General features: G+C 45.8%; 1 protein-coding gene across 1 annotated transcript in view; it reads left to right on the top strand.

Annotated features, from left to right (window-relative positions):
- The window catches only part of SLC22A23 (solute carrier family 22 member 23), an 86,585-nt gene extending 76,541 nt beyond the window's left edge, over positions 1 to 10,044 (top strand). Inside the window, exons 7-10 of the mRNA XM_015854573.3 lie at positions 1,422 to 1,654; positions 3,952 to 3,984; positions 4,875 to 4,998; positions 9,325 to 10,044. Coding sequence (XP_015710059.1) covers positions 1,422 to 1,654; positions 3,952 to 3,984; positions 4,875 to 4,998; positions 9,325 to 9,682 — 748 coding nt within the window. The 3' untranslated portion in view covers positions 9,683 to 10,044. The remainder of the gene's footprint in view (positions 1 to 1,421; positions 1,655 to 3,951; positions 3,985 to 4,874; positions 4,999 to 9,324) is intronic.
- The last annotated feature ends 4,896 nt before the right edge of the window (positions 10,045 to 14,940 follow it).

Here is a 14,940-nt window from a genome sequence, read left to right on the forward strand (position 1 = left end):
TTTGCCATCCAAATAGAGTGTGCAGCTGATGTGTGTTTAAGGAAATAGCTTTCAGGTTTGTCTTTATGAAGTGGGAAAAAGTAAATCTAAGTTCTGTTGATTCCGTTGCTTGGGTCTACACTAGGTTTTAGCAGTGTGGATGGGACATGGAGGAGGAACCTTTCTCAGGGAGTGATGAGATATCAAGGGAGATAAATGTCATCAGTTTCAGCAAGTTTAGATAACTGAGTAATTCATGGGGAAGCAGACCGGATAGCAAAGCACAGATGATACGCTAATCTGGCTTATTGGTCTTGGCCTAAATATCAACCTTAGCAAGCATGTGTGCATGCACAGAAGAGAAGGGGAGAAGATAGAAGCTGGTTAATGCTCTTATTTGTTAAAGAATGAGTTTGCTAATTAATATTTCACTTAGAAGGGGAGTTATCCAGATACCCAAAGCAGGTGACATCTCTGTATAATGGCAGGTAGCTGTGCTGCTGTTTGTTGTTGTGGGGAGGAGTGTGGTGCTGGGGGGAGTATTCTTGAACTGTGGTGTTGATTCACAAGTTTGCAAGAAAAATTCCCCAGGCTCCATGTAGTCACGCCCTCAGCAATTGTGTATTCCCCAGCTGTTTCTATGCTTAAATTAATACCCGGTTTACACTGACAAGTGCTTCAAGTTCCTGACACTCGGGAGGATAGAGGTGTATCAGCATAATTCACCTGCCATTCGTTTTTGGAGACCCAGGTCTGCAGCGCTGTGAGGCACCATGAATTTGACACGAGCTTGCAGCTCATTGCAGTCATTAGTAATAATCATTGCAGAACAATGTGTGACTTTGCAAGCTCATTTCTAAGGGGTTTTCAGTTGTAACAGGCTAACATGGGGGGTGAGATGCTGTCCGAAGTATAATCCAGTACTGTGGGCAGGAGGGTCTTTCTGGAGGAGGTGTTTGTATTGTGCTGTGTTCTGCCACCCAAGCACACAGGTTGTTCCATCACAGCAGTGCTGGTTGAGTGACCATCAGCAGTCGGATATATTGGAAACAGTGAGATGCTCGAGAGAGGAGTTCCTAAATGTGTTGGGAAAACCAGTCATAGAATCTTAGAATCACAGAATGTCCCAAGTTGGAAGGGACCGTAAGGATCATTGAGTTGGCGCTAAGTGTCCTTATGAAATTTATCATATTTTGATCTTGAGCAAAAGCTGTATGAATGATGACAGTAGATTGCAAATCTCTGTAAGGATTCTTTTTTTAATTTTCTATTTTAATCATTTCTTTTTGTGATAGCACCTGGAAGATGAATTAGAGATGGGTCTTTTTGCAGTAGGTGTTGTATTCTCACAGAAGAATTGCTTCCCACATGAATATGTTTCAGTGTTGAATTACATTGCAGTATGTGGTGATGATCTCTCACTGCCTTTTCCTGTTCCCTAGGCTGACTGGCTACGGCATTCACCACTGTTTTGCAAAAAGCATGATGGGGCACGAAGCGAAGATGACGCTTACCCAGAACTTCTATGCAGACTACTATACCATGGCTGGGATTGCGCTGGCATCCTGCCTGGCCATGTGCCCTGTGGTTGGCTTCCTGGGGAGGAGAGGAGGGCTCCTGCTCTTCATGATTCTCACAGCCCTGGCATCGCTTCTGCAGCTGGGCCTTCTGAACTGTAAGTTGGAGATGAGCTTTTCAGGACCACAAGAGGCTGAGTGTGACACATAGGGGTAAAATGGTCATAGCAGTTGATGGCAGAGAGTCTGACAGCCACGTAGCTGTGTGGGAGCATGGCTGATTTCTGTGCTATATGGTCGGGCTGATGGTGATTGCAGAAATATTACTTATAGTATATTTAGGCTCCCTTTTATCAGTTAAAGTAGTACATCATTAGGTGCTCATAGGAGTCTCCTTTTCAATGTTTCCTTGCACTGTACAGGTACAGAGATTAACACTGTCACAGTTAACAATTCACTGTCAAATTTTGGATGAAGGTTCTCTGCTCTCCCTGTTTTTTTCTTATGGGAGGGGAGAATTGATTTTAACTTGTTTGTGGAGTTGATGGAAAATATTACGCACCTTAGGTTGATTCCTCCCCACCTCCAAGGATCTTTGGATAAGGGACCAGGGAATGTTTCCATTGTCCCTCTCAGATTTGACATGCAACCTGCTTAGCTTCAGCAGCTTAATTTATCTGAAGGTTTCTCCAAACACTTGTTGCCTTAAGATTCATTAAGAAGAGGAATTGTGTTCTGGATGAGTCCCAGTGGTAAAGCTTATTGAGTGTTGGTGCTGCTTCTAGTTCTATCACGTAAAGACAAGCAAACAAAAAAACCCCATTTATTTCAGTGAAATAGGCTTTGGGGGAAGGAGCTGAGTAGGGGCTTGGGGAGGAAGGAACTTCCTACTTGGTCTGCTTTCCATATGGCCTCTAAAAGAAGCAGGAGTTAAAGCAATAGGTGCGTGTCTTCTGCCTACCCTGTCCATCTTGCTACTTAGAAATAATGTGTGGGTGGCAGAGAAGCAGAGCTGAGGAGCCCTACTTCTACTGTGGCATGTGTGTAAGGTCAACGTGTATATGTAGGTATGATTTCTTGAGGTGATGCAGCTTGTCTAAGAGGTTGTTCCTTTCAAAAGCAAGAGACTCTGCCCCTCTTCTGGAGTCTGTTGGGAGACAGCGACGTGCCTCTGGACAAACTGGAATTGTGACAAACACGAGAACACTGGTTGTTGCTGTTTTCTACTTCTAAGTTTAGAAATGACTTCAGAACTTTAATGAGAGAGGGTTTTTACTTTGAGGATGGAAAGATTTTTATGTTCCCTTGTGTTGAGGGGGAGCCCTTGGCCAGCAAATGTTGCCCATATTTGCAGACCATATTTCCTGAGAGTGTTGACCAAGTTAACCTTTAGTGAACACACTATTTGTGGAAGTGGGAAGGAGGAACAGTGAATATCTTTCAGGACATTGAGGAGACTCCAGTGTTGCTCTCCACTTGGTACAGATGTTTACATTTCCTTTGAGCTTGTGTACTGTGCCCAGCAGTGTCAGCTGAAATGAGAGAAGCTCCCTGCTACATCTCATGTTTTGAAATACTGTGACATGAAGATGCACACTGTGTGTGTGTGTGTTCTCCCAAAACTCCAGGTTCTGGTGATATTATCCAGCAGGGTCCCTACAATACATTCATCTTTCTTTTTAAGGGCATCAGATATTTGTGGAGGCTGCCAGGGTAATAAATGCAGTTGCTTTGTAGAGAGAAAGTGCACTGGAGCTGATAAAATCTGTTTTCAGCTTTTCAGCAACAAGGGCTGATGGTAGGAAGGAACGTCCTGTAAGAATTGCTAGAACCTTTTCTGTGATGGGTCTGTGTGGTTTTGTGATCAAAGGTAGTGGTGCAGCTGCTCAGAGAAGCTGTGGTGCCCCATCTCTGGAAGCTCAAGGCCAGGTTGGATGGGGCAGCCTGAGCTGGTGGGGAGCAGCTCTGGTCAGCAGGCATTGAGGCTCATCCTTATCAATGCTTGCTCCAGACCCTATGGTGCCCTTGCATTGCTGCCCAGGGAGGAGGTCACTGAGCACTCAGTGATGCTGACACTGAGAGCTTTGCTCCAAGCAGAGCCTGCATTGGCCATCTCCTTGGGGGCTGCAGGATGGGGGCAGTTTCTCTACTCCCTCTTCATTAACAACAAAGAGGCCTTTGTGTTATCCCAGCAGTAATTCTGGGTCTCTTCAAAATGCTTTTCCTCTGTGGTTATTATCACCATTTCATTAGCATTTATTTGGCTGAAGCTGGCATGTTGCATCAGAGGACATGCCAGTCCTGTTGTGGGACAGGAGGGGTGCGTGGGGCTGAGGGAGGCATGCAGGGCTTGTCTTTTCTTGCTCTGAGTTGTGTAAATAACAACAGTACATTCCTGTTTTCTCTCCCTCTCTTATTTTTATCATATTGTAACTTCCATGAACCTTGGACACAGTGATTGGAAAATACAGTCAACTTCCAGACTCAGGTACGGTTTACATACATGTCTGCAATGTGCAAGAAGCAATGTTGAAGTCTGTTCTTAGAAGGGGACTCAGACACTGTTTCTCAGCCTGAAATAATTTTGTGGCAATAACATGAGCTACATAAAGTGCCCAAGAGCCTCACAGAGCCTCACAGTGCAAGGTACTGCACTCACATCCCTATCTGCCAGCAGGATTTATCCTCTCCTGCTGGCTTGTGGTACATGGCATAAAGGGTTTAGCCCTCAGCAGGCTGTGGGAATCACTCGATACACTGCAGAACTTGTGACCTGAGGACACCCATATACTTTTTGCTCTCCCAAGAGCTGATATTTCCAGCAAGAATGTAAGTGGGTGGTTATCCATTGGATCCAACACAGAGGGTCAAGCTGAGCTGCATGTCTGCAGACCCACCGCTTGCAGGGCATTGGCAGGTGGAATGGAAGTGGGAGCACATCTATTTCCCTGCCCCGATGTGCCATGAGCCTCTCCAGCACCCAGGCCTGTGAGCTGTACCAGATGCTGGCAACCTGATGAGCACCGCCTGCATCCGCCTGTCTGTCAAATGTGGGAGGGAAATGTGTGTCTGGTGCCTAAAAGGCTGCCCAAATAGGTGGGTTGTTTTTTTTTTGTCTTTTACCTTTTTGTGGAGGCTGGGCATAAGTAATGCAGAGATCACTGCCATTTTTGGCACAACATTACAACGTTTCTTCATCTGTGTTTATGTCTTGGATGCTTGGGAAAGGATTTTATAAATACCTGTTTTAAATTAGCGTTACAGAAATGACTCAAATCCTTATTTGGGGAGAATGAGTAACGTAGACCTGTTTTCTTGTTTTCCTTCCTGGAGATGTGGCCTCCTTCTCTCTTTTCATGCTCATCCTTGTCTTTACAGGTATGAGTGACAGTGTCAAGGACAAGTTCTCTACCGCATTTTCCATTGTGGGGATGTTTTCTTCGCATGCTGTTGGAAGTCTCAGCGTATTCTTCTGTGCCGAAATCACACCCACAGTAATAAGGTGAGACACCAGGGCCCCTCACCTTAAAGTGCAGGGAAGAAATTGAACTCATTTTCTTAATAACTGGCTGTGTAACTTAACACGTTGTTTGGGGTGGGAAATCTCCCATAATTGGAGAAAACACAGTAATTTCTGAGCCACTTTTTAATCGCTGCAGTCTGTCAGTCTAAGTAAATGCCTATCTGAGGACAGAGGGGCTTTGTTTCAGATGGCTCCACCTCAAACCCCATTGTGGCGATTTTCAGCAGGCCAGTCATCACATGAAGTGCATTTGTTCACAGCGTGGTATGGTCTAAAGTACTGAGCTGAACCAGATCCTGTCGTTTTACACCATTTTGTTACTCTGCTTACCCTGCTGGATTTGTACAAGCAGTAACTGTGTGAGCCCACAGTTGGATATAAGATAGATTCATACAAGTCGGCAAAGATGGATGTAGCTGCAGTCAGTTCCCTGCCTCCGTAGGGTGAGTTAATCCTACTATAGGAGTGGTTCACTGGAAAGGACTTGCTGCATACTGTAGCGATCTGCAGTTTCACCTACAGCACCACTTAGTTCTGCCTTTACTACAGAATCATGCTCTACCTCTTTACCATCTTTCTCTGTGGCCCCAGATCTATCTCAGCCAAGACTCGATGTTTCTCTAAAGAGAAGTGCTCTCATGCTGGGCGGTAGTAGAACTCGGGCAGATGATCTCTGGAGAGCCTTCTGTAACTTGTCTTTGTATTGTGTGGCTTTTTTGTACCATTTTATTTATTCACCATTATCTTTCCCGGTATGAAGTTTGTGCTTGTGTGTTCTGGATTGTGCTTTCAGCAATGCCACGGCAATTCAGGAGTCCGCCCTGATTCCCATTGAATTTCATAGGAATGTAGGTCATATGGGTAGGAGGGAGAGGGGAGCGGGGAGGAGGAGATTCTGTGCTTCCCTCTTCCCCTCCAATTACACGGTTTTTCAGTAACTTTGTAAAAGCTTTATAACAAAGCTGTCAGATTTGCCTGTCCCCTCACACAGCCTGCTCTCCTAAGCTCTCTGACTTTGTGAGCGTATTTTGCAGATAACATTATTCCCACAGGGAAGGGCAGTGTGAGTGGCCGGCAGATTGCACAGCAGCCCAAAACACTAGCAGCTATTTATTTACGTGCCTGTCAGTTTGGTTTCTTTATGCCTCTTTAATTTGCTTCTCATCTCTGTTTGAAAGGCCTGCAGATAAGGAATTGGCCGAGTCCACTAGAAGGGGATCTGCTAAGTGGGGTCAGATATGCAGTGTGAACCTAGCAAGCTTTTTCCTTAAACTGCTCATGTTGTAACAGAGAGGGGGACAAATTCCTGTCTGGGAACCAAAGTTGTGCTTCCCCTGGCTCTGCTGGGTGACACTGGGCGAGTGACAATAGCTGGATGTGCCTCAGGGTCCCTGTTTATAAATAGGGATGATGATACTCTGCAGCGCTTTGCAGTCCTACCATTGCAAACCTGTTGATGACATCAGCTCGGGGCTGTAATTATGTTGTGGCTTTCGGGACAGTCTGTAAACATGTCTCAGGAGGAAGTACAGTTAAGCTGTCTGTGCTTTGCGCTGCAGTGGGCTCTGGCCTCGTTGCCTGTTTTCCAGAATACCACCTCTGGTGTCCCTTTAGTGTTTCAGAGCATCACACTGGGCTTTTGGTTGAACCTTGAGGAACCTTAAGAGAAGTAGTGAGAGAACTGGAGCTGTCTCTGAGGTTTCCCTGATCAGATGGTTTATTTGTACCAGGGACTTAGAGCTACTGAATGTGAGCATCGAATAGTGCTGGTAATCCATCTCCAGTAATCTTGATGAGAATACCACCGTGGGTTGCACTGCTCCTCAGTAGGAATGGGCTGAGGAAAGCATGATGTCCTCTCCCTGTCCTCTGTGTTCTCAGTCACTAACAAGTGGGAAAAGAGGCCTGGACCGAGAGTTCTCTCGGTGCCCTGCTGTTAAATGGGACCTGGACCAGGCTTGTCTTTTCAAAGGCATCAGGGCCATGGGTGTCCAGACTCCGGTATGGAGATCAGACTCCAGCAGGGCTGTTCATGTAAGAAGAAGGCTGGGAAAAGCCACGGGAGTGTTCAGGGGATGATTTCAGAAGCAGCTGAGCAGACGGGATAAAGTCCTAGTAAGCAATTGGTTCTGAGGACAAATGGCCAACCCGAGATAGGATGACAGTGCACTGTGCAAAGCTGAGAAGGGCAAGTCCTTCCTGTCAGGCTCAGCTGGGCTGAGGCTAAGAGCCCTAGGAAGGATGTTGTGCTGCTTTCTGACGGCCACTGCAGCCCTCAGGGGCCTGCACAGGGCAGCTGTTTCAGGCACAGGCCCCATCAGGACAAGGCAGGGCTGCCAGGCCACCTGCTCACTCTGTGCAGCAACATGAGCTCTGTCTGCTCCCTAGTGGTGGCACTGCTTCCCTGTTCTCAGAGCTTTCTGCTTTTTCACTTTTCTTTTCCCCCCCATTTTCATATTTGCAGCATAGTCAGACATGAAAAAACCAAGCACACCAATGTATACTTTCAGACCTTCTCCTGCCAGTTTCTGAGGGCAGGGTAAAGTAACGCTTGCTCTAATTACTGACACGACGTGGAAAAACTGTATATTTCCCCCCTCCAAATGTGAAGCTGCTTGCCCTGTAGGGACAGAGCTGCCTTTGTTGCCCTCTTCTGCTTCCTTTCAGCCTCTCCGATGTCCTTCCGCAGCTGCTTTGAAGGCTCCCCTCAGGTCCCCTCACTCGCTGGGATGCAGTGTAGCTGTAGTAAGTGCTGATGTGAGCAAGCCAACTTGGAGAGCGGCTCACCATGTGTTTGGGAGGGGTGTTCTTCACAGCACCCATGTGAGCCTATTAATGAAGCTGCAGGGAGGCCGCTTGCATAAGGGGCACATTCAGCGAGGTTTCTAAATTGCCATCGGAAAGCTGGCAAGGTTTTAATTAGGGCTTTGGCTGTATTGGGGGAAAATTCACTCCTATCTGTGAAAAGAGCTTCACCAAGTCCGGAGAAGCAGGAGGTACCTAAAGGAATTTTTAGAGAGAGCATTTATTGAAACCTGCACATCTCTGCCACTGGGCCTGACCTCCCTCTGCAGAAGAGGGCACTTTGGGAAGGGCACACTGCAGCTCTGTGGGATGCAGCTAAGGAGAGCTGCTTTGGGTTACAGCCAGGAGGTCTGAGTGTTCCTGCCACAGAAACAGGTCTGCCCATGTCTGTAGTGTCAGCAGGCGGGGTGGGACAGCCTCAGCCACGTGGCTGGATGTGCACGGGGCTTGGAGAGGCTCCAGGGAAGGTAAGGCATTGCCAGAGGGGCTGCTTGCATAACCCAGAGTCAAAATGGCATGGAATGCAGCCGGTATAAATGTTTCCATTCTTGTGATGGGGTGACAGAAGAGGCTGGTTTCACACTTCACCTTTGAGCTTTACTGCCTTTTCACTCTTTTTTGGTGCTTGCATATATGATCTCAGTACTCCGGCACATTGCTGTAATAAATAAGCATTTGTGCCATAAAGAATATTCTATGAAGTTCCCCATTTACAATTTAAATGTTTACCTGAATTCACCTTTTTGTCAGCCCTTGTTGCACAGCACACGAATACATGAGGAAAGCAAGAGCTAGGCAAGGCGCCTCCCTCATGGCGAGTCAGGAAGAGATCTCAGAAATGAATCCGTGTTATCCATCTTTGTCTTTCTATCTTCCTTTCTTTCTGTCTTTCTTTCTTTCTGAAAATGATTCATGTTGTACAGCGCCAGTGGATGTAGAGGTTCCAGCCCCAACACATTTTATAGGGAAAATATTTCAGTGCTCAGTACAGCAGAATGAGGCGATGGTCTGTGAAGCCTCATCTCCTGCCTCCGTTGGCCATTGCTGCCAGGTACTTCAGGGACATCCAAAATAGACTTCTGCACCTACCACTTCAGGTGTGTCTTGTCTAAGCAGGATGCTAAGCACAATCTGGTTTGTCCTTGCTAAATAAAGGAGCACTTGGAATAATTCAGAGGGCTGTACTCGCACAGTACAGCTGCTCTTCTCTTTATGTAGGTACAGTTATGTGGGTGTGAAAAGATACTTGCGTGAGTATGGTTATTTCTCCCCATAGCAGCAGATAGGCAGTAATCATCTACAACAGCAAAGCAACACAGCTTTTTTTTCCGCACAGCACAGAAGCTGTGAGCAAACAGCTTTGTCTCAGAGATTTCAGAGTCCATGTGCCCAAGTTGCTTGCCCAGTGAGACAGCATTGGGTCTCAAGCCAAAGGGGTGTTCAGGTGCTTTTCTGGCACAGATGTGCAAGGTCGGGCTCTCACCTCTACTGTGTTTGCAGGGGCGGAGGGCTGGGGCTGGTCCTGGCCAGTGCAGGTTTTGGCCGCCTGACTGCCCCCATCATGGAGCTGCACAACCAGAAAGGCTACTTCCTGCACCACGTCATCTTTGCCTGCTGTACGCTCATCTGCATCATCTGCATCCTGCTGCTGCCGGAGAGCAAGAACCAGAACCTGCCCGAGAACATCCCGGACGGGGAGCACTACACCAGGCAGCCCCTCCTGCCTCACAAGAAGGGCGAGCAGCCCCTGCTCCTCACAAACTCTGAACTCAAGGACTACTCGGGCCTTCACGACTCAGCAACTGTGAGCGATGGCATCTCGGAGAACACCACTGCCAACGGGATGAAGTCTATGTAACTGGGTGGATTTTCTCCTTTTTCTTCTTGGTTTTTGTTTCTTTGGTGGGTTTTTTGTTGTTGTTTTGTTTTTGTTTTCCCTTCTCCCCTTCCTTTTGTATTTTATTTGATGCTGTTGTGCAGGAGGAACAGCACTTTGGGCAAAGGTGTTTTGCGCAGGTTTTACGAACCGGCAACGGAGCAGATGTAGACTTGGGGGAATTCAACTCTGTTGCTAAAGCAACTCATAGGAGTCATCAGCTGTTGTGTGGATCACTCTTGAAAAAATCATGGGGGAAAATACTCCTCTGAGAAAGGACCTGGCTGGAGGTAGCCCTTCAGAACTCTTTTTTTCCTGCCATTAAATATGTATATTTATTTTGATTTATTCTCAAGAAGCACTTTATTTCCTTTTCCTTTCATAGATCACAAAAATGAAGCCATCTTATTATAAGAGGTGCAGCCATTCCAAGAAAGAAACCATGGGGGGAGGGGTGGGGGGAAGAAGGGAGGTTGTTTTTTGTTTCCTTTTTGTGTTCCTTTAAAGGAAGGAGGTATCACTGCAAAGTTGAACCTTGACTTGTGCAACATTCTTCTGCCTGTCTAGAAAGGCAAAGCACCCAGGTTGCCTGCTGTGTTTGTATACACCAAAAAAAAAAAAAAAAAAAAAAGAAGAAGAAGAAACAAAGCAAAACCTGTTGTGACTCAAATTCTGACTGCATTTTAGGCAGCTTATGGTTCTTTTTTATAGCCCGTGTGCATTGAAAAGTTACTTTCTAAATTAGTATGGATTTTTTTTTTTTTTTCACCAAACGCATCGAAGAAAATCCTACCCAAACAAGCTGGTTTTTCAGTGAGAATCAGCCTTACGCATTTTAAGAGTCTGTTAACCTATTTTAGACTGTTCCTGATGGTGTTTAGTACTAATGTAGATGTAAATGATTTTGACCGATGATGCAAAGATCAGTTTTGCCAAGAATGGCTTTAATTACTGGGAGGTCCTGAGCCTACAGCTGACTGCTCCAGAACAGCATGGACCAGCAGTAACAAAAAATAAGGAGCATTGGCTAGTTTGTACTTCTATTTCCCAAGGCAGCGTGGCTGCCATTGCCAGTCCTGGGAAATGAGTGTCCTGGCATTGCCCTGCCTGCGTTTAGAACCAGGGGTTTTGCTACCAGTTTAAGTGGACAAAATGTTTAAGTGACTATCGGAAAGGAAGGAATTGATAGCCTGGGTATGATTTATTGTCTGTTGTTGGACGTCTTTGGACTTTCTGAAATGTTTTCTGGTTCTGACCTGTGAATTACACGGTGAGCTCACCTGTACTTCCCCCCTTTCCCAATTGCTTTTGTAGGATTTTCTTTCAGGAAAAAAAGAAAACAAAAAAAAAAAAATTAAATGGGGTCAGTCCCCCTCTGCTACTCCAAGGAAGGTGAATATCCGATTTGTCACGTACTGTATGGATAGCACTTTGATCACAGCCACTTGACGTCCTTCCTCTGGACTCCAAGCCAACTACTTGCATTGGCCATCAGCTATTGGTTCTCACTGTATGATGACTGTGAGGACCCAGTTCAATGCAAGAACACTGTAAACAGCTTTCTTGCATTGTAATTAACCTCTCTCCTCTCCCTCCCTCTTTTCCACTCAGGCCATCCATTTGTGATTGCGCAGTAGTGCAGACGTTTGAACAAACAGAGCAGCAGGATGTCGATGTTGTATTGCGTGTCCATATGATTGCCACTTTGTTTGATGTTCATCTTGCGTTTGCGAGCACGGAAAGCGCATATTTGCACTTTCCTCCTCTACCTGCCCTCCCCTTCCTCCTTTGCTGTATATAAATTGTCTACTAACTACTGAACGTAACAGTTTCCATCCTCCACTAGGCTGCTGATGTCCTCTTCCAGTCCCCAGTATATCAGAGAGGTGCTGCCATGGCAGTTACTGAGGTACACAGCACAGCTCAGATACTGCCGAGCAGGAGGACAGGTAGACCCGCGGGAGCGACAGAGTGTCGTGTTGAGTATAATAATGTTGTCCTTAAGCTACTAATGTTTGTACAGAGGATGTGGACATTTGGGTTCTTCCTGAGCCCGGTACGAAACACTGGACCAGTTGATGCTAATTTTGCCCACAATTATACTACTGTTTTTTCACCTGTGCTAGACTTGCTGTGACGGCGAGAGCCTGATCTTCCTTACACCAAAGTTTTATTGCCCAGCTTGAGAGCGGCCATTTCCCTTTCTGTTCTGTGCTGACTTCCATGATCTGTGCTCACCTAAAGAAAACCCAAGGCCTTTTGAGTCCACGCGGTATCCACGTGCCAAACTTGTGCAATACCCTCGCCTTCAACTTAAGACATTTGTGGAAAGCCACACACACTGGGGGGAAGAAGTGAGTTCACAAGGGAAATTGACGAGGCAGAACAAGTTTGAAGGGAATAGAAAAGGTCTCTGTGTGTGTGTACTCAAGCTGCGGTACAACTATTGGAGCCCATTCGCACAGCTGGCTGCTTGCAGCACCGTCAGCAGTCCCAGTGTGCTCACAGCTGGTGTCCACAGCGCTTTATCGTTTCCTATTGTGGTGTTTGCTCTCTGAGGACAGGCAGGCCCAGGGAAGAGAATGCTTGTTTAAAAGTATCAATGTTGATGTAATGAACACGAGGTGACAGGCATATTTGGCGCTTTTTGTTGTCGTTAATTACTGCAGGCTTTTTTTTGTTTGTTTGCCTGTAAACAGGTACTTGGTACTGATCTGCAGTGTGGAGAGTCACAACTTCTCAGGCCGGTTTGGCCCTCCGCCTCCGTCGTGATAGTAAAACACAAAATCAGTAGCTCATTTTGCACCTTCTTAAAAGATGAACAATTATGTTTGTTTTCTTCTGTTTTTGTTTCCTTCTCCCCATGCTCACATAGCTGGAAAGCTTTTCTTAAGCTTCTCTGGTGTGGGAGAGCTTGGAGGAGCAGTCGGGTGCCACAGGCAGACACTCAGTGCCTCATTGCTCAGCCATCGGCTCCTCCATCCGCTCCTCTGCAGCCACAGCCAGGATTTGCTCTTCTACAATGGCCATTTCTGGCCATCACAGTGCAAGAAGCGCTCAGAGTTGTCCTGTCCACGTCAGCCTTTTTCTGTGAGCCTTTGGTAACCTCTCAGCCCGTCCGTGGATTTTTCTTTTCTTTTGGCTTACCAGTCAAGGGCTTTTTTCTTTCTTTCTCATTTTAAAGAAAAATGTGAAAGTGTTGTTATGCCTGATCTCAGTTGTCTTTCCTTTTAAGGATTCCATAATGCTTGTGTTGCCCGACATACTACAGACAGATGCAGACAGCATGGAGAAAGCTGTCATCTGTTTGGAGGTGTTTTCTGGCACCTGTGAGAGGGTTCTGTCTGATTTACCCTGCAGTTTTGGTGAGCACGTTTGTTGTACGGTTGTTGGGCTTTTTTTTTTTTTTTTTTTTTATCATTATTATTATTTTTAATGGAATTATTTTGCTTAACTGTTGCCACTTCCTGGAGCCAAACACTAAAGGTCACCAAATTGGAAGCAGAAGTGCCATTAAATGAACTCTGTGAATGTCAAGTCAAGTTGCGCCTGTAGCTGGCACATAAGACAACACTATTTAAAGTGTGGGATCATCTCCCCCACTGTAACTTTTTTTTTTTTTTTTCAAGACAAATGACAAACCTCATTTTAAATGTATTGTGTACAATGTTTTGGGAAAGGAGTAACAGTGTGTTATGTCTGTGGGTGAGACTTCCCTCCCCATTGCGGTTTCTGATGAAATTTTAAAGAACTGTGTTAACTGTATGTTTTGATCATGAATAGTCTGGTGGTGCTTCCTCATAGCACAAGCTTAAATCGAGTACTGAAAACAGTCTTACAAGCTAAATGTCTGCATGATGTTACATCCGTTGTACCTACTGAGAAACTTTGTATGTAAATGTACAGAATAAAAAGATGTCGTCCCATCGGTTTGCCTTCCGTGGTCTGACTCTCTCACCGTGAGTTCGGGTGAGCCCTCCTTTATAAACAGAATGAAACAATTTCAGTTCGGGCTAATTAAATCTGCACATTGATTTGCAACTAATTACCCTCCACATTCAGTCACTGAAGAACAGCTGTCTCTGCTTCCTGGGTTGTATAAATTAAAATCCCCTCCAACAGCTGCTTTTTGATCTTGAGCTGCAGCCAAGCGTTGGTGGCTGTGCCTAACAGGTAAGGACGTGCCCAGTGCTCCCATGTGGAATGTACGATGCCGATGGCAGGTCTGCAGCCATGGACATTCCAACTCCTTCAGACAACTGGAGACTGGCTGTAATCCAACATCACACACCAAACTCTGGTGAACTTGGGAGTTTTTGTTTGCATCAGAAGTTTGAGTCAGGGCTCAGCTTGCAATAAAAAAAGACAAATATTCCATTTCTCATCAGGTTGCTATGCTCAAAGTTCCTGAAACTGCTGTGAAGAACAGGTACTGCTCAACAGCACGGTGCGTATTGACAGCCACAGTCATTACACCATTGGCTCTGTGGTGTTTTGGGGTTTTTTTGTGTTTTTTTTTTATTTCCCAGTTAATTTTTAGCTGCCTGTTTTGTTGAACAAAATAGCAGGGGGGAGGGGTTTACCTTTGAAAGGATATCCTAGCAAGAAGCAAGTCTAGAGCTGTAGCAATAGAATACCTAGTAGTGGTGTTGGTATTGACTGCTCTGATTTCTCTAGCAAGTGTGTTCAATTTATACACATGATGTATTTGTAGCAGCTGGCAGACTTACCTATTGCTCCAGAAGTCAAGCTGTGCTTTTTGCCTCTATGTCGCTGTCAGGGCTGTACAGAAAACCCTTTGTGAAAACCTCCCAGTATCCAGAAGATGGAAGGTGATTCAGTGTTTAGCGCTAGTACAACAGCAACTAAAATGACAGAGCAAGGTAATGCTCGTTGTATTTTACAGCTGGTCAATATAAAGCACACGTGGCTCCATTCTAATAGCCCCCATTTCAGCTATTACCGTCATTTTCCTCTGAAGCAAAAGACAGTGCTGTCTGGTACCCTCACAGGTGTTTATATGAGCAACTGCAAGCTGCTCTACTACGTTCAACACTACCACGTGGCAGATGAATTGCTACAACTTGGCACTGATTTCCCAGCAGAGGAAGCAGGCCAGATGTTGTACATTGCTTCTACAATGATGTTCTTATGTGGCAGCACCTTCCAACTCAACCAACCTGTCCCCAGCTTGGCAGGGTATCAAATCTGGGGTAAAAAAACTTCCAGGTCCAACTATA

Source organism: Coturnix japonica, chromosome 2, assembly GCF_054131305.1.
Source record: "Coturnix japonica strain WE chromosome 2, WE-NBRP24, whole genome shotgun sequence".
Taxonomy (NCBI): Eukaryota; Metazoa; Chordata; class Aves; order Galliformes; family Phasianidae; genus Coturnix; species Coturnix japonica.